Here is a 17,937-nt window from a genome sequence, read left to right as displayed (position 1 = left end):
GACACGCTCGGCCAGGCGACCTGTCCATTTGGGGGGCGAGAGGGGGGCCAGACCCTGGTGTGAAAGGCCACACCTGCTCTCGCGGCCCCCAGGGATGGGAGCGCCCCCGGCGGGGGCTCAGGAAGGGTCACTCACCGGGCTTGGCCTTCCGGATCTCACTGTACACTGTCTCTGTGCCCTTTGCTCCTGGAGCTGGAAGAGGGACCAGGCTCGGGTCAGTCACCCCCGGGCTCCAGGGCAGGAGGAGGCCTGTGGCAAGGCTGGCCCCCCCCCCAGGACCGTGTCTGCAGCACTCGGACGTGGTTCCCCAGGGTCCTGCTGGGCCCCCGGGGTAGGGGCCCTCGGGTGAGACCCATTCGGAGCCACAGACGGGACCGAGCCAGGCAGTGCATACAACAGGGAGACTTGGGGCAAGGACTGAGCGCCTGTCCTACCTGTGCGCTCCCACCGAGGCATGGGCACAGGACGTGCATACACAAACATGTGCACACACGCTGTACACTCCGACAAGACGTGATCGGGCCTGTAGTGTGTGCACACATGGCGCACACACATCGAGTGTGACATACACAGTAGGCAGACACGCATGCCATGTGTACACACACGTGCGCGGGACCCACACACATGCACACACCCACACACCTGAGGATATGGGATGGAGCCTGCCACCTCCCAGCAGATCACCCATGCAAGGGTCAGGCAGTCTCTGCTGGCGTGGGAGGGGCCGGGCAGGGCAGGTGCTTCCTGACGCAGATCAGTGCCTGTGGGCAGTTCCCTCCAGGGAAGGCGGCAGACCTGACTGTGTGCTCTGGGTGCTGTGGGAGCCCCCGCCCGCCAGGCAGCCCCCCCCACACACACACTCCCCTCCGCGGCTGGCGCCACCTGCCCCCTCCTCTGGGAGCCTGGACAGCTCCCTCCGTGCTCCTCCACATGCCCACGCGCTGTGCCCTGGTGGTGATGGGTGCCCACGATGCCCTGATTTTGCTTGTCCCCACGGCCACCCCTGAAAACTCAGGCACCTCCCAGGCTATGGCTGAGGCCGCAAGCATGTCCCCCCAGGCTTGCACTGCCACCGGAGCCTGCAGCGATGCGGACAGCGGCTTTTGTGTCAGGACCACTTAGGACGAGGGAGCAGGTGGCTCAGGACCCCATGACTGAACTTGGGCTCTGGGGTGACCAGGACTCATAGAGACTCCCCAGGGCACCTGAGGGGAGTTGGGGTTTGGCGCTGCTGGGATACTGGCACCCCTCTGGCACAGCTGCCAACACCCTCCATGGAGGGAGGCCATCGGGCTTCCTATCCCGTGGGGGTTTTCCACCTCTCCAGGCACCTGCTCTGGACACCATGCCTAGGCCAGGCACTCACACGGCGAGTCCCAGATACCTGCGTGCCTGCACCTGCGAGGAGACAGCATGCCAGGCCTGTCCCAGCCCCCGGGAACACAGGCTGCGAGGCAGACAGTACTCAGACAGCTCTAACGTTGTAACACGTGGACACCAGATTCCTGGGGGCCACTGCCTTGGAGGGCTGGTTGTCTGGGGTTGGCTCACCTGGGGGGGTCACCCATGGGGGGGCAGGTCACCTGGGGGAACCCCTTGCCCTCCAGCCCAGCCCCATGTAGGAGCTCGGGGAATGCATCTAAGGACAGACCTCCGTGTCCAGCCAGGACCGGGCACCTTGTGGGACCACCAGGGCTGCCAGGCGTCCTCTCTGGCCACCTTGGGCTGCCCCAGCCCCTCGGGACCTGGGTGGCCCCACCCAAGTCCTTTCACTTCCAAGGAGGAGTGCTCAGCAGAGCTCTGGGGTGCAGCTGCCCCCCGTTTCTACTGAGAACCTGACCTGCCCGCTCTGAATGAGGGTGCGGCTCCCCTCGGCCCCTCCCCCTATGGCTACTGTGTCCCCAACCCACCCACTCCATACGGAATGCAGCCCACTGCGACGCCCCACCCTCCCTGCACCCCATGCTCAGGCTGCAGCTGCCTGCTGATGACAAACGCAGGCCGAGCTGTTTGTCCCTGCTGTCAGATGTTTCCGGATGGGCTTTGTCTTGGCTTCTGCTTCTCCGGGGCTTCAGCGCCGCGGGGCTTTCCCAGCAGCCTGCCCTGGGCACACTTGCCACACACGGGGACTCGCGACTTCCTTCCCGCCCCTCCTCCCCAGCCACCGCTTGGCCAGCCGCCAGCCAGGGTCAGCGCTGGACATCACCCACCCCCTCCCCCACAGTGGGGACAGGGAACCTCACTGGCCAGAGGCGGTGGGGACAGGGAACCTCACTGGCCAGGAGCAGGCCGAGACCTTGAACCCGAAAAGCCCCTTCCTTGCCAGGGAGGAGGCCGGGCCCAGAAACACAACTGGAGCCTTCTAGAAGCGCTCCATGGCATCTGTGAACCTCGCTGTGGGTCTGCACTGGCCCTCAGAGCCCCCATGGCCTCCGTGCACCCCGGGAAAGGGCTTGGGCCAGGTGGCGGCAACCTGCAGCTGGCCAGGAAGACACGCATGCTGGGCCCGTCCCAGGGCCTCCCCACCTCCCTGTCTCCCTTCTGCTCCCACCTTCGAGCAAGAAGAAGAAAACCAGACGTGGACGCTTTCCAAAGGAAGGGAGGCGGACACTCGCGGAGAAAAGCCTGCTCCCTACTGCCCTCCTCAGTTGCCCTAAGTCCAAACTCCTGGCCCCGGACAACCCCACTCTGCCTAGCCACCTCTGCCAAGCAGGGTGGTGCCAGGGCCACCAGTGCCGCCTGGAGTCTCCATCCACCTGCACTCAGGGTGGGGAGGGGGCAAGGAAGAAGGCAGGGGGGATCTTGCCCAAGCCCCCCAGCCCTGGGCAGGCTGACCCTGCTGTCCTTGTCAGAGGGAGTGAGCCACCCTGGGGCCATGCCCACGCAGGCAGCTGTGGAGGCCTGGGCACAGAGGGAGGATGGTGGAGCCCACCTGCCGCCCCGCACCATGCAGACGTGCTCCCTAGCGCTCCTGGGGCTCCGCAGGTGTCTCGGGACCAGTCAGAGCCAGGCAGATGTCATCACAAGCCCATCCTCTGCCTCGGACCTCATGGCCACCGCACCTGCCTCCCCACCCAGCCCGACTGCATCTGTGCCGGGGTCTGCCTCTCCTACCACTGGAGGCACTGCTGGCATCTGGCTCCCTGCCCTGCCAGGCGGCAATAGTCTCTCTGCCCCTATTCTTGCCACCTTCTTTTCTTTTCTGAGTTGGAGTCTCACTCTGTCACCCAGACTGTAGTTCAGTGGCACACTCATGGCCATGGTAGCCTTGACCTGCTGGGCTCCAGTGATCCTTCTGCTTCAGTCTTCCAAGTAGCCGGAACTACAGGTGCATGCTACCATGCCCGGCTAATTTTTTTAAAAAATTTATTGTAGAGATGAGGTCTTGCCAAGTTGCTCAAGGTGGGTCTCGAACCCGTGGGCTCAGGCAATCCACTCGCCTTGGCCTCCCAAAGTGCTGGGATGAGAGGCTGAGCCACCGAGCCTGGCCTCTTGCTGCCCTCAACCACCTTTCAGGCCAGCCTCAAGATCTCAGTAAAGAAGGGGGCAACGTCTTCCTTCCCAGCCCCGCCTTGGAAGGCTCGCTAAGCCCCTCAGACGCACTGGGAAGGAGGCGCCAGGCCTGCTCCCCTGGCCTCCTCGGCCTCCTTTCGTCCTGCCCACTCTGCTGACATGAAGGCCTCCCTCCAGATCTCCCACGAGCCCATGCCGCCTCCGGGGCCACCTCCTTCCTCAGCCCTCCAGGCCCAGCTCAAATGCCTCCTTCAGAGAGCCTCCCTCGAAGAGGCCTCCGTGGGCCACCTGGACCAGAAGAGTGCACTGGTCACACCTGTCATCACACTCGCCCCCTTCCGCAGGCTCCAGTTCTGGTCCTGCTGGGTTTCTGTTCCCGAGACCCTCCAAGAGGGAGGGCCGTGTTTGTTGCTGCTGCGTACACAGTGGCTGCTCCGTCATGGGCCTGGTCACACTGTCATCTCAACAGGTGAACCTCTCTGCATGACACCAAGAGGGGACACCCTCACCCCACCCAGACCCAGTGCACAACCCCAGGGCCATACACCCGTGAGCTCTGGGAACAGTGCCCTGTGATGCCGCACATAGCCCAGGTGCCGAGGGGACAGCCCTGTCTGCTGTCAGGAGCACTCTGGCACTCGCCTGGTGCAGGGCTCCTGGACCGTGCTCACGCAAGAAGGAAGAATCCCAGACTCTTCCTGATCACGGAGCTGGAGGCAGCTCCAGGACACAGTTGCCCGTGGCTCAGCCTGGAAGACGGACCCAGCCGGACTGGCCAAGGGGATGCAGCCTGGCTCTACCTTGGAGGCAGGGAGGCCAACAATCCTTGGCCTGAGGAGCATCCCGGCAGCAGGAGGCCATGAGCAACTGCTTCCCTGTGTGTGCAGCCCTCTGGGTGTCGAGGAGCAGGGTGGGGGCACTATGGGAGACGCGTGTTGCTGCAACCGACTGCTGTGGACTAGCACCCCTGCCTTGGTCTCCCCAGCGTAGACCTGAGTAGGGGCTTCCCCCTTGAAGGGCCGCACACAGCGCGAGGTGTAAGCTAGCGCCACCTTCACGCTCACACGCGGTGCCCCGGGCTTTTGAGAGCCTTCACCTGGGCGTCCCGCCGAACAGCTGAGCCCCGGGACTCAAACTCAATGTACACGTGCTGAGCCAACGTACACACTCAATGTCCATGCACTGGGTCTGCGCACATAACTGGAGGAACACCCGGGTGGGGCGAGGGGTCCTTGGGAGAAAGCTGGGCACACCACAGTCGCCGCCTTCTGTCTCCATGGAACATACGCTCACGCCCCCCAGTCGCCCGGCATGCAGGGAGTGCCTAGTACTTGGTGGCTGTCAGTAGCATCGTCCCCAGATGCAGGGAAGGGTCACAGCCCAGAGCCTGAGGCTCCCGCCTTGCTGGGCCCTGGGAGCGAGCGAGGGGCCTGCACACCCTCCCCAGGCAGGACCCCATCCTGGGCCCACCCTGCGCCGAGAGCCTGCTCACCTGGGTGCGGCCTGGCCGAGGACACCTCCACCTCTGTGTACTCCACATCTGCGTGTGGGGCCTCTGCCACGAGAAACCACAGCGCCCCAGCTTACCCAGAAGCTCTCCCAGGTTCCGGCCTCATCCAAGCCTTCCTTCAAGCCACGATGGTGCCCCACCCTTTGGGGGCCGTGAGACACAGGCTTGGGGAAGGCAACTCGGCCCCCTCGTCGGGCACACAGGCCCTCAGAGCCAGGGCTCTTCCCGCTGACTCCCGTGACCCAACGTGGAGGGACCCTCGCCTGGGCCCATTTCCACTGTGGGAAGATGGGCAGCCAGGACTGCCCTGGCGGTTCACCTGGCTCAGTCTTGCTGGGAAGGCCCCCTTGCCGAGCACACAGGATGACCGCCCACTCGGGGTGGGGGGTGGGCTGCCTGCCCCAAGGGGCTTTGAGGCCACAAGCCGACGGGTGAGCTCAGGGTGCCCCGTGACATCTGGGAAAGCAGCTTGCCCCAACTCAAAATAACCTCATGGCTTTGCTTTTCAAGTGCCAAAGAGCCAGGCTCCTCCCGCACTACAGAAGCCATGCCCGCCTGGCCAGGGACTCCCAGAAAGAGGCCTGGGTAGGATTCCCTCACTTCTTTGGGGCTCAGCTCCAGGCGGCCACCCAGGGCCCGGAGGAATTTGAGAGACTGTTAGGTCCTTTCCCTCTGCTGTGAGCTGTCCTCAACTCTCTGCGTCAACTACCCAAGAGGAAGAGACACTGTGGCCTCCATCCACAGCCTCCTGGGTCAGGATGAGTTTCTGGACGATGCTCAGTCCCCTCCTGGGATGAGGCTCTTTCCCAGGGGGGACACAGGAGCATCTGCGGGGGGAGCCTGGAGAGACCCAGCCCACTCCAGGGACCGAGGCTACTTCCCCACGGAGGGTCGGTCGGCCTATCAGAGAAGGAACTGGTCACCCCACCCTCATCCACATGGGTCACAGGCCCTGCAGCGAGGTGGGACATCACCCACAGGCCGTCACATTCTCCTTTTCTTTTCCTACAGGGCTTTTTTATGTAAAGGTTTCTAGTAAAATACTTTTTTATTGGAAAAATAAGGGTAAAATGGAGGTAATCACCTTTATTGTCGTGTGGTGGTCTCATCCCGTGATCTGCCACATCGCCACTGTAAACTGGATGGAAAATGACAGTCAGGGTACGTGACAGTGAAGATTCCAGTCTCCATCACTTTTTAAAATTCAAGTGCCACTATCAGGGCGTTGAGCCTGAGTTCTTGGGTGTTGGTGATAAGCAGCTGTGTCCCTGGGTTCTGGTCCCCTCCTGGTCCCCTGTGGGCTCCGTTTGACCCTCTATGTGGCCTTTCTCTAATGCCAGCCTGTGAGAGGGGAACTTCTGCTGTGAGTTGTTCAATGTGCGCAAGTTCATTAGAAACTGAAGCTGGGTGTGGTGGCTCATGCTTGTAATCCCAGTGGTTTGAGAGGCTGAGGTGGGAGGATCCCTTAAACCCAGGAGTTCAAGACCAGCCTGGGCATCACAGTGAGACATTTTCTCTACAAAAAGATTTAGAAATCCACTGCATGTGGTGGCATGCACCTGTAGTTCCAGCTGCTCAGGAGGCCGAGACAGAAGGCGCACCTGAGCCCAGGAGGTCAAGGCTGCAGTGAGCTATGATAGTGTCACTGTACTCTAGTCTGGTTGACAGAGTGAGACTCTGACTCAAAAAAAAGAAAGAAAGAATTGCTCAACTTTAAAAACATCTCTCTCAAGTACATATTTCTTTGTAAAAGGCATGTCCTAAAGTTTCTTATTTTGTGGGATGTTTATAGGATAAGAAAAGCATGTGGACATCCTATTCCCAAACCTGTTGACAAAGAAAGAAGACGGCTTCAAATCTGGTCTGGGTCAGGACCATGGTGTGGTGTGGTCACACCTCTCTCTGGGAAGAAGCAGCATCCTGCTGACCATGTGAGTGACTTGCTTGCGATGGATGGACCTGGAGCCCCTGGGCAGAGCCTGACAATCTTTCCTCGGAGCACCTTTTCAAAATGCCTTTCCTAAAAAAGCCTTTCTACTGGCTTCCCTCTGTGGCAAACTTGAGGTAAAGCCATCCTGTGCTGTCATGATTACGTCTGAGAAGGGGCTTCACCTGCGCTTTAACCTGGCACCTGGCCTTTGTCTTACGAACAGAGAATTAAAGCCCTGGAATGGTGGCCACCACCCTGGGAGGGGACCAGGCCCTGTGGCTGTCCTCTGTCTGCCAGTCTAGAAGGCGTGAGGGCAGCACGAAGCATCCTGCCTTCCCTTGAGTTTCTGCTTTGTCCACTTACCGCTCACAGGCAACTCCATGAAGTGACCCCCCAGCCCGTGGGGGCCAGGGCTCCCCTCCCAGCCCAGCTGTCATTTCAGACTCTGCTCCTGAGAGGGCCAAGGGCGTGGGTAGCAGGGGAAGATGAACCGGGACTTTACCGTAGTGACTGTTGGCCTCCGCATTGGGGTCCGACACCTTCTCATTGTTGGAGTTCAGAAGTGGCACTGCCGGCCTTAAGGGGAAATTTAACAAGGAAAAATAAACACACACACAAGCAACATTTTTAAATCAACAAACCCACAAAATGATCAAGGGAAGATCATGAGACGCGTTTTCCAAAGTGAGGAAAACTTCACTCTCTCACTTGAAAAATGAATGTGCTTTCAGCTCTGAGATCATGGGACACAACTTTCTGCTGTGACAGCAAGTGCCAGGACAGGACCAAAGGGCACACGGAAAGCAGGTGCCTTTGACCAGATCAACTGCGCCCTGCATTCCTTGTCTGCGGTGACCATTTCTCTCCGGAACGCAGCAACCACTTGCTTCTGGATTTGGATTTCAAGAGCAGTAAAGAGAGTAAAATCACTTTTTTTAAAGGCCACCTGTATTTTTCCAAGTAAGTAAGTGTTTAACTTTCATCTACTACCAGGATCGTTCCATGAGGAAAAGGGGATTTCACACACGGTGCTGTGAGAAGGATGTGCGCTCAGAATACAGGCCGCTCCTGCCCCCCGCAGCATGACTGGCAGCACCCCCGCCCCAAGAAACATGTGGCTCCCGCCAGCATCTCCCTCCAGACCTGGCCTCTACCCCACGGCAGCGCCCCCTCCTACGTGTGCACCCACCTGGACATCTCCACAGGCATCTGCTTGGCTTCAAAAAAGAGAAAGAAAGCCAGAGTCAGTCCAAGGCACCCACGTCCACACCAGACAGAAACACTCTTTAACCATATGAGACTTTCTGGGAGATTGAACAACCCATACAAAGAGAGAAAAGAGGCTGGGTGGGGTGGCTCACGCCTGTAATCCCAACACTTTGGGAAGCTGAGGCAGGAGGATTGCTTGAGCCCAGGAGTTCGAGACCAGTCTGGGCAATATAGCGAGACCTTGTCTCTACAAAAAATACAAGCACTAGTCAGGCATGGTGGCATGCACCTGCAGTCCCAGTTACTCGGAAGAATGAGGCAGGAGGACTGCCTGAGCCCAGGAGGTTGAGGCTATGGTGAGCTGTGATTCTGCCACTGCACTCTAGCCTGCGTGACAGAGCAAGAGCCTGACTCAGAAAAAAAAGAAAAGAAAAGAGAAGAGAAGGAGAGAGAAAGAGAGAGAGAGAGAAGAAGACCAAATGTACCCAAGCTTTAACAAAAGACATAGAGGCAAAGGCGTTCTCTTGGTCTCTTGTTTCTCCAGAAATGTGACTTCCGGGCTGTGTCAGCCTGAAGTGAGCTGGCTCGTGAGACGAGAAGGAGAAGGCATGCGAAGGGCACCGAACTAGCCAGACACGCAGGCCGGAGTCTCCCAACTCCACGTGACCCCCAGTGTCAAAGCTGGGTCAGCCCCGGTGCCCATAGCTCCACGCTGGCCTGAGACCAGTGTCAGGGTTGCTTCAGGCTGTCTTCCCAAGGACAGCAGCTTCCCAGCTTAGAGGTGACCCAGAGCCCTCCTCATCCCGTCTGCCCTCCCGGCGCCCCAGGGGACCCATCTCAGCTCACAAAGGACGGTTCAGAGGGTCCTGGCCCCGCGCCTTCTCATGGCTGGGGTGGCTGACTCTGGTTCCTGCGTCTCGGCAGGTGGTCCCAGCTACCCATCTGAGCGTGGGCCAGAAGTCATGGCACCATGGGCAGGTGAACTGGGAAGCGTTCCGTGTGTGCATGTGTCTCCCCCAGCTCCAGGCTGGCCAACCCGCAGAGACAGCATCTAGCCTCACAGAGGTTCATCCTCCTGGCTCACCCAGCTAGGAAGACATGGCTTTCCTTCTTGCCTAGTGGAGCCCACGGGCGGCAAAGCCCCACGCCCACCCAGCCAGGATCTTGGGTGACCCAGAGGTGGGGCCAGAGCGAGCGCCAGCCCAGGGGGGAGCAGCACTCGCCCATGGTAGAGCCCGGTAAGAACAGCAAGCAGTCAGGAGCAAGGACAGAGGCACGCTCACCCTTGGCCTTCCTCTGAAGGTAGCACTTGGCCCCAGCGATCAGCGCTGTGATGAGCACCCCGATGACAGCCATTGCGATGAGGCCTTTCATCCACGGGGCGAGGTAGACTGGAAGCGAAGAGTTTTTTAATGCAAGGTTCTTCCTGTGTCAGAGGGAAATGCTAAATGCTCAGGCCCCCACTAGACTGCGGGGCACGTCCGTGTGACTGGTGTCTTACCTGCATCTGTCTACCTGGCGTCCGTCTACCTGGCGTCTTTTCTGGCGTCTGTCTACTTGGCACCTGTCTACCTAGCATCTAACCTGCATCTGTCTACCTGATGTCTGTCTACCTGGAGTCTTACCTGGCATGTCTACCTGGTGTCTTACCTGGCATCTAACTACCTGGCTTCTTACATGGCATCTGTCTCCCTGGAGTCTTACCTGCATCTGTTTATGTGGTGTCTGTATACCTGGCATCTGTCTACCTGGAGTCTTACCTGGCATGTCTACCTGGTGTCTTACCTGGCATCTAACTACCTGGCTTCTTACATGGCATCTGTCTCCCTGGAGTCTTACCTGCATCTGTTTATGTGGTGTCTGTATACCTGGCATCTGTCTACCTGACATCTGTATACCTGGCCTTTTACCTGCATCTGTTACCTGGTGTCAGTCTACCTGGTGTCTTACCTGGCATCTGTCTACCTAGTGTCTGTCTACCTGGCATCTGTCTACCTGGTGTCTTATCTGGCATCTGTCTACCTGGTGTCTGTCTGCCCGGTTTCTTACCTGGCATCTATCAACCTGGTGTCTATCTGATATCTGTCTACTTGACATCTGTCTACCTGGTCTTACCTGGTGTCTGTCTACCTGGCATCTTATCTGTGTCTGTCTACCTTGTGTCTGTCTACCTGGCATCTTACCTGTCATCTTTCTTCCTGGCATCTTACCTGGCATCTACCTGACGTCTGTCTAGCTGGTGTCTGTCTACTTGGCACCTGTCTGCCTGATGTCTGCCTACCTGGTATCTTCATCTGTTTACCTGGTATCTTTCTACCTGGCATCTCTCTACCTGGCATCTAATCTGTGTCTGTCTACCTGGCATCTGTCTACCTGGCATCCGTCTACCTAATGTCTGTCTACCTGGTGTCTGCCTACCTAACATCTTACTGTCATCTGTCTTCCTGGCATCTTACCTGGCATCTACCCGACATCTGTCTAGCTGGTGTCTGTCTACCTGATGTCTGTCTACCTGGCATCTGCCCACCTGGCATCTTACCTGACATCTACCTGGTATCTGTCTACCTGGCATCTTACTTGGCATCTATCTGGTATCTGTCCACTTGGTATCTCACCTGGTGTCTGTCTTCCTGGTGTCGCACCTGGCATCTTACCTGGCATCTGTCTACCTGGCATCTATCTACCTCTGAGAGATACTGCACTGCCAGTAGTTGCAGTAATGGTGGTTTCTGCCACCAGCAGAGGCCAGCTTGGTCTTTGGGGGCATACACCAGCTTTGCTGTAGTAGACTTCTTTTGGGGTGTGCCCGGCCTCCCCCTCTCCAGGAAACCACCTGCCACCCACATGGCCGGATCCCCTCACCATGTCTGCTCTGCAGGACCCAATGCCCTTGGCCACAGATGGCCTGTGGGTGGACGTTCAACTCAAGATGAGACAGTTGGTGTCTATCTGCCAACTTGGAATTGGGTCCATGTGAAATGCTTCCAAGCCCTTATCATAATCAATTCCTCTTTTCACTCAAGCTAATTTGAACAAAATACTTCCAGTTCCTCACAATAATCAGTTCCTCTGCTTTGCCTAATCTGAGTGGGCTTCTGTTGCTGGCAACCGAGAGCCTGAGGACCCTGGTCTCCTGCCCGTCCTGGGAGCTGACCCGTCCCCTCCTTCAAGGGCTTGCTTCCCAGCCCTGACCCAGGAGCCCACAGCCCCGCATGGAGACCCTCACCTCTGACCGTAAGCGTCTTGCTCTGGGGGACACTCCTGGCGATGTTGGCCCGGTTGAAGGCCGTGCAGTAGTACTCCCCCGCCTGCTCCTTGCTGGCCTGCGGCTTGTGCCAGAAAGCCTGGGTGTCGTTCAGCGTCACCTGGTGGAAGGGCCCGGCCGCCCCTTCCCTGTGGAACCTGTAGGTGATGGGCCTGGAAGCCCTGTTCACAAAGCAGCGCAGCACGAGGTCCTCCCCGGATGCCACCTCGCTCCGCAGGATGGACAGCTGCACCTGGTCCACCGGCACTGGGGGCGGGAGGGACAGCGCTGTGGCAGGGGGCGGGACCCAGGCAGGCGGCCCAGGCCGGCTCCCTGCGCTGTGGTTCGAACCCAGTCCTCCTGGCTCCTCCTTCCCACCCGCCTGTCAGCCCAGGGGCACGCCACGTGCTGAGTATGCGCCAGGCGCAAGGACGCCACCCCTACTGGCCTTCGAGGGCTGCTGGATGCCCAGCATGCCTGGAAGACCAGCTTCCATGTTCTGTTGGGGCCCGTTCCTGCCCGTGTGCATGTGTGCATGTGGTGTGCCTGTCTTGTGAGTACAGGTGTCTGCGTGTGCGTGCATGTGCGCACCTCGGTGTGTATGTGTGTCTGCATGTGCATGTGTGTGTGAGTGTGTGAGTGACTTCCCTCTCCTACAGAGGTGCCTGGTGCTTTCGAGTCTCGGAGTCATCCGGACCCTGCTTCCTCCCCATCACCCCGAGGACTTCCCTCCACCCTCACCCTCCTGTCTCCTCCGTCCTCTCCTTGTCGTCATCACCGTCACCCCGCGCCTCCTTTCACCTTCATCCGCATCTCCCATGCTCCTGCCACTCCTAATGTCTGGCCTCCGTCCCCCTCCTGAAACTCCCTCCAACCCTGTTTCAGAGACGCAAGAGGTCCCAGGACCCCACCCTGACCCCGTGGCCCCTGCAGAAGAAGCTGGAAGTGGCTTCCTTGCAGCTGCGGCCCCTCCTGGGGGCTTTCCCTGGATTGCCTCACCACCTTCCACCCCCGTGTGTTACTAATTACTCTTTTTTTGGCTCCTGAAATATGGACTTCCAGCAGAGCTCAGCTCCCGGTCTCTCGTCTCTGTCTAATCTCTGGAGACATCACCTGTGCCTGGGGTGTGTCTCCGAGCACGTGGCACCTGCACACCTGGCTCCAGACCACACAGCGCTCCTGCTCACTGAGTTCTCCCCTGGAAGCCCACCAGCCTCACTCTGGCAGGGCCAGACAGAGCTCAGCCCCTCCCGGGGGAGGCCACACCACCTATCCTGACATCCATCCGCCATGTGGCGTCTGAGAAGCCCAGCTCCAGGAAAGCCTCTGAGATCTCAACTTTAGCTCCTGTTAAGAGCACACCTTGGGTCAGAACAGCCTCAATGTCGTAAACTCATTCTCACCATGAACCTGCCACTGGCAAATCCCTGTGGTGCAGAAGTCCTGTGTCTGGGGGCAACATGAGGACGCGCCACCTCCTCTCACAGCCTGAGGCATGGTTTCTGTCCACAGACCCTAGAAACATTCCTTTCTGAGAAACAGGATCTGTCCGCCTCTGACTTGGACTTCTCGGCTCCCTTGGCCTTTGGGGGCGGCGGCCTAGGCCTACCCTCCATGGAACAGCCAGCCTCCCCTTGCCCTGGCTCCCGGTTCAGCTACCAAAATCTGAATCCTGAATCATCTTCCCGAGTAGACACCCCCACTAGTGTGAGAGTGGACTGGTCAGCAGATGGCATCCTGACTTATGAGGTACCCTTCTGGGAGTGCAGGGGCATGAGACCACCAGGCCTAGAGCAGCAGGGGTCCCACCAGGCAGACCAACTTTCCAGACTGCCTGGCACAAAACCTAGACCCCTCCAGTTGCTGGCCCTCAGCCTCGGTCATCTCATCATAAGCAAGCACAGCACAGTCGTGGGTCTCCTTTGCCTCATGTGAGCACTATGTGGGATGACGCACGCCAGGACTCCACGCAGGGCTGGGCACATGGTCAGAGGCCAGTAAGTTCAGCCATGAATATCAACCTGATTGATTGATGGGTTGGGATGGAGTCTCACTATGTTGCCTGGGCTGGTCTCGAACTCCTGACCGCAGCAATCCTCCTATGTAGGTACACCCAGCCTATCAACCCAATGTCAACCACTGCCGCCACCACCATCACAGCCACTACCATCGTTACCACCACCACATCAAATCGCCATCACTGTAAGCACACCGGTCATGTGGCAAGTGCTGCTGCTACCATTTTTCTATGCTTGTTTATACCATTATTCAGCTATTTCTCCATCATTAAGCCAGGAGAATCTGTGCTGCTTATGTTATTAAAAACAAAGAATGAGCTGGGCTTGGTGGCACAGCCTGTAATCCCACGCCTTTGGGAAGCTGAGGTGAGTGGATTGCCTGAGCCCACGGGTTTGAGACCCGCTTGGGCAGGCGAGACCTCACCTCTACAATAAATCAAAAATTCAGCTGGGTGTGGTAGCACACACCTGTAATTCCGGCTACTCGGAAGGCTGAGGCGGAAGGATCGCCAGAGCCCAGCACTCCAGCCTGGGCGACAGAGTGAGACTCCAACTCAAAAAAAAACCCAAAAAACAAACAAAAAAAACCAAAGAATGGACTGGGTGCAGTGGTTCACACCTGTATCTCAGTGCTTTGGGAGGCTGAGATGGGAGGATTGCTTGAGGCCAGGAGTTTGAGGCTGCAGTGAGCCATATCGCCACGGCACTCTAGCCTGGACAACGGCGTGACACCCCGTCTTAAAATAACAACCACTGCCACAACAAAGAAAACAAAGAATACGTCCTTTTTTGTATACCCCGTAGCATTAGGGGTTTAATTTGTGTTCACGTTACTGGAGGAAACATATCTACTATTAGGCTAGACATGAATAGAAACAGGAATCCCTCCCTCCAGCTCACGTCCGCACCAGCATGTGGAGGTAAGCAATGATCAAACAGGAGGAAACCGGAGACAGAGAGGAGGCAACCCCGTCGGGCTTTCTACAGCAGGGGCATGCCAGTGGTGGCACTGCTGAGGCCTTCAGAGAGGCACAAGACAGGGCTTAAGGAGCGATGGCCACCCTCAGGGCAAGACTGTGTCCCCCCTGAGCATGAGAATCCCGGGTGCACGCTGGTGTCCCCAGGAGACCATGGCCTCCAGGGAGCGGTGGCCAGAGCACGGGGTCTACAGCTCGCAGGTGGCTCTCAGCTCATCTGAAAAGGAAGGGCCGCAAGGGAGCCCAGACTCACGGCCGTGCGCCTTGTGCTTCCTAAGGCCAGGGCGCTTTTCTCACAGACAGGGTTTGAGCAGTTCTCTTGGAAGGTTCTGAAGAGACCATCCTGGCCGCACGAGTAGCCTCCGAATACAGTCCACCCCGTGGGTGGGCCTTGGTCCTGCTCTGGATAAGAGCCTCCCGCCTCCTCTCCTGGCTCCACAGTCCCTGGGCCGCCCTCAGCCTTCAGAAATGAGACCGACACCCCGAAGTGGCATGGCGACTCACCGACCACCCTGACCCGCAGCACCTCGCTGAGCATCTCGGCGTGTGAGTGGCAGTTGTCCGCTCCGCACTGGTACTCCACATCTGTGGGCGGGCTGTCCCGGAACACCGCAGGGTCATTGGAGCCCTGGGTGAGGCGCTCCAAGACTTCGCCCGCTTTTCGGAGCTGGTACGAAACAGGCCAAGTCCCGTTGGTGGACTGGCAGTGGATCTCCACGCTCTGGCCCCTGATGACTTCAGGCCCGGCATCATGGGAAATCCGGGGCCGGGAGAGCATTTCTAGAACAACAGGGAGGAGCCGTCTGAGTGGCACGGAGGGCAGGCGCAAGGCGTCCGGCCCCCAGGCTCCTTCTCCAAGACCAGGCTCGGCCTGCCCTGCCGCGGCCACGATTTCAAATGCCACCTGCTCCATCTGTCTCCATGGAACCCCACAAGACAGACCGGCAGTGTGTGTGTACACGTGTTTGCATGTGCATGCGAGGGTGCATGGGTGTCTTGGTGTGCGTGTGCCGGCATGGGCGCGTGTGTGACTCTGTGCACGTGTGCCTGTGTGTGCGTGCACATGCATGGTGAGAAGAGAGAAGGAAAGAGAGCTGAAACCAGCAAAATAAAGAATGACATAACTGTTGAAGACAAAACAGCCAATAAAGGCAAGTGCAGGGTGATCTCTGCAGTCAAAGGACAGGAAACGATGTTAAAAAACAAAATGAAAACCATTAAAAGTGAATGATAAAAATCAACTGGGTGCAGCGGCTCATGCCTGTAATCCCAGCACTTTGGGAGGCCAAGACGAGAGAATCACGTGAACTCAGGCATTCCAGCCCAGCACGGGCCACACAGTGAGACCTCGTCTCTCCAAAAAAAAAAAAAAGACAGAAATTCCAAGAAAACATCACATTCCCATTTAGCATCTCATGCACACATACACACTTGTGTACTTTTCTTATGTTGAGCAAAGACTCTAGAAAGCATAAGAAAAGTATGACAATATCCAAACACAGCGTGTGTATTTTTTTTTTTGACTTGGGGTCTCACTGTCGTCCAGGCTGGGCTGGAGTGCAGTGGCATAATCACGGCTCACTGCAGCCTCGACCTCCTGGGCTCTGGTGATCCTTTCGCCTCAGCCTCCTGAGCAGGTGGGACTACAGGTGTGCACCACCACACCCAGCTAATTTTTTTTGCAGAGATGGGGGTCTCGCTCTGTAGCTTAGGCTGGTCTCCAACTCGCAGCTCAAGCCATCCTCCCACCTCAGCCTCACAAAGTGCTGGGATTATAGGCATGAGCCATTGTGTCTAGTGAAACAGAATATACTGTAAGACAAATGCTCCCCCGTGCCTCAGTCTCCTGATGGTATATCGCATGCTGCAGGAGACAAGAATTCAACTAGTCACCATCAATTTATAAACCTGCTGAAGTGACTCCCTCCCGGGAACAAAAGCTTGTCAGGATGTCACGACGCACACCTGTGCCCGCGCTCTCCCTTTGGGTTGGGTGGGGGTTGGCAACCGGCCACAATCCTGGCTACATTGAGGCCGAAGTCCTAGCCGGACAAGCCACACTGCGGGTTCCATGGAAGGGCCATGACTGGACAGTACGCAAAAGCGACGGCTCGGCGGCAGTTCCAGAGCTAGCTGGCCCCACCCCGGGCAGTGCGGTCCCCAGCCGGCTCCCGTGTTCTGCAGGAAAGCCTGCCTCTCGCCCAGACCTCATGGGCACTTTCGCTGCTGGTGGCCGGTACCTCCAGCTGCCCACTGGAATCCCATTCCTTCAGTGGATGAGAAGCTGGAACCTGGCCAGCATGCTCCCTCCCTGCTGGCGGACCCTGCTCCCAGCCAGAGACTCTGGCCATGGCAACATCCCCGCATGGTGCAGCAGAGCTGCCCTTCCACGAGCAGAACTCCGCCGCTCGCATCCCCACTGCCCTTCTCACCTGCCTCCCTTCCTGCTAGTCCTGCCCTGCCAGTCTGACCCACCAGGCCGGACTGGGTGGTAGCTGGGGACAGACACCCATCCTCCCGGCCTGATGGGCGCCCTGCCCAGCGGGGCGCACTCACCACACACGGTCACCTGGACCGCGTTGCTTCTCTTGGCCACGGGGCCGATGCCTGCGGTGCAGGTGTATGTGCCGCTGTCCCACGCCGAGGCTGTCGTGGAGAAATTCTGAGTCTGTGATACAACCGTGTCCCCCCTCTGGATGGTGAAGTTGGCCAGCGGCGCCCCCGGGACCGAGCACAACAGGCTCAGGAACTCGCCTTGGTCCAGGAGCATGGAGGAGGGCTCCAGCCTCGGCCTGGAAAACAGTTCTGGAAAACAGTGGGCGGGGATGGGGCGAGGTGTGTCTGGTCCTGGCCCCAGCCCCTTCCCGGAGTGGCCCCTGGCGCAGCTGCCACCTGCAGAGCCAAGGCCCAGCCTCCTGGAAGGCCACCTCGGTCTCACAGCCCTCAGCCACAGCCCACGGCCAGGCTCACACCACCCAGCCACCCAACGCAGGCTTCTCTCTCTCTTTAGCCAAAGGCGCATCCCAGGGTGGCTTGGGCATGTTGGCCAGTCACGCCCCACCCGCTCACTCATTTGCATGTACACTCCCTCACCCCCCCACAGTGCCCATTGCAGGCCAACTCCACGTGGGCAACTGGTGGGGCACTCAGACAGTTGGCTTAAGGAACAGGCCCTGCTTCAAGCGCCCACATCTAGGAGTGACTCAGACACAGAGCCCACAGGAGGAATGCTGGGCCTAGGCTTGGGGAGTCAGGGAAGGCCTCTGACGGGAGTGCCTGAGGCCGGATCTGGGATGGATGGACTCCTCCGCTCAGCCTCGACCTGGTCTACTCAAGGCTGTGAATCTCCAAAGGCAAAGCCTGGTCCTGGGTTGCTCTCAACCCCAGGGAGTTGCCCAGTACACAGAAGGTACTCAAGAAACACCGGAGTGGCACTCCTCTCTAATGAGATCATGTGAGTTGTGTCATTAAAGAATAGCACTAAGCCGGGCTTGGTGGCTCAGCCTGTAATCCCGCGCCTTTGGGAGGCTGAGGTG

At 58.4% G+C, this 17,937-nt stretch overlaps 1 protein-coding gene across 1 annotated transcript in view; it reads right to left on the bottom strand.

The window, feature by feature from the left end:
* Positions 1-127: 127 nt before the first annotated feature.
* PECAM1 (platelet and endothelial cell adhesion molecule 1) overlaps positions 128-17,937 on the bottom strand; it is a 66,179-nt gene continuing 48,369 nt past the window's right edge. The window contains exons 9-17 of the mRNA XM_021713591.1: positions 16,958-17,206; positions 14,906-15,181; positions 11,389-11,673; positions 9,446-9,553; positions 8,143-8,170; positions 7,456-7,529; positions 6,108-6,161; positions 5,006-5,068; positions 128-192 (exon numbers count right to left, since the gene is read on the bottom strand). Coding sequence (XP_021569266.1) covers positions 128-192; positions 5,006-5,068; positions 6,108-6,161; positions 7,456-7,529; positions 8,143-8,170; positions 9,446-9,553; positions 11,389-11,673; positions 14,906-15,181; positions 16,958-17,206 — 1,202 coding nt within the window. The remainder of the gene's footprint in view (positions 193-5,005; positions 5,069-6,107; positions 6,162-7,455; positions 7,530-8,142; positions 8,171-9,445; positions 9,554-11,388; positions 11,674-14,905; positions 15,182-16,957; positions 17,207-17,937) is intronic.

The sequence above is a fragment of the Carlito syrichta genome, unplaced genomic scaffold (genome assembly GCF_000164805.1).
Source record: "Carlito syrichta isolate Samal-C Ts95f unplaced genomic scaffold, Tarsius_syrichta-2.0.1 Scaffold304626, whole genome shotgun sequence".
NCBI lineage: Eukaryota > Metazoa > Chordata > Mammalia > Primates > Tarsiidae > Carlito > Carlito syrichta.
The sequence above is the reverse complement of the archived record's forward strand: the minus strand, read 5'-3'. Positions and strand labels throughout refer to the sequence as shown.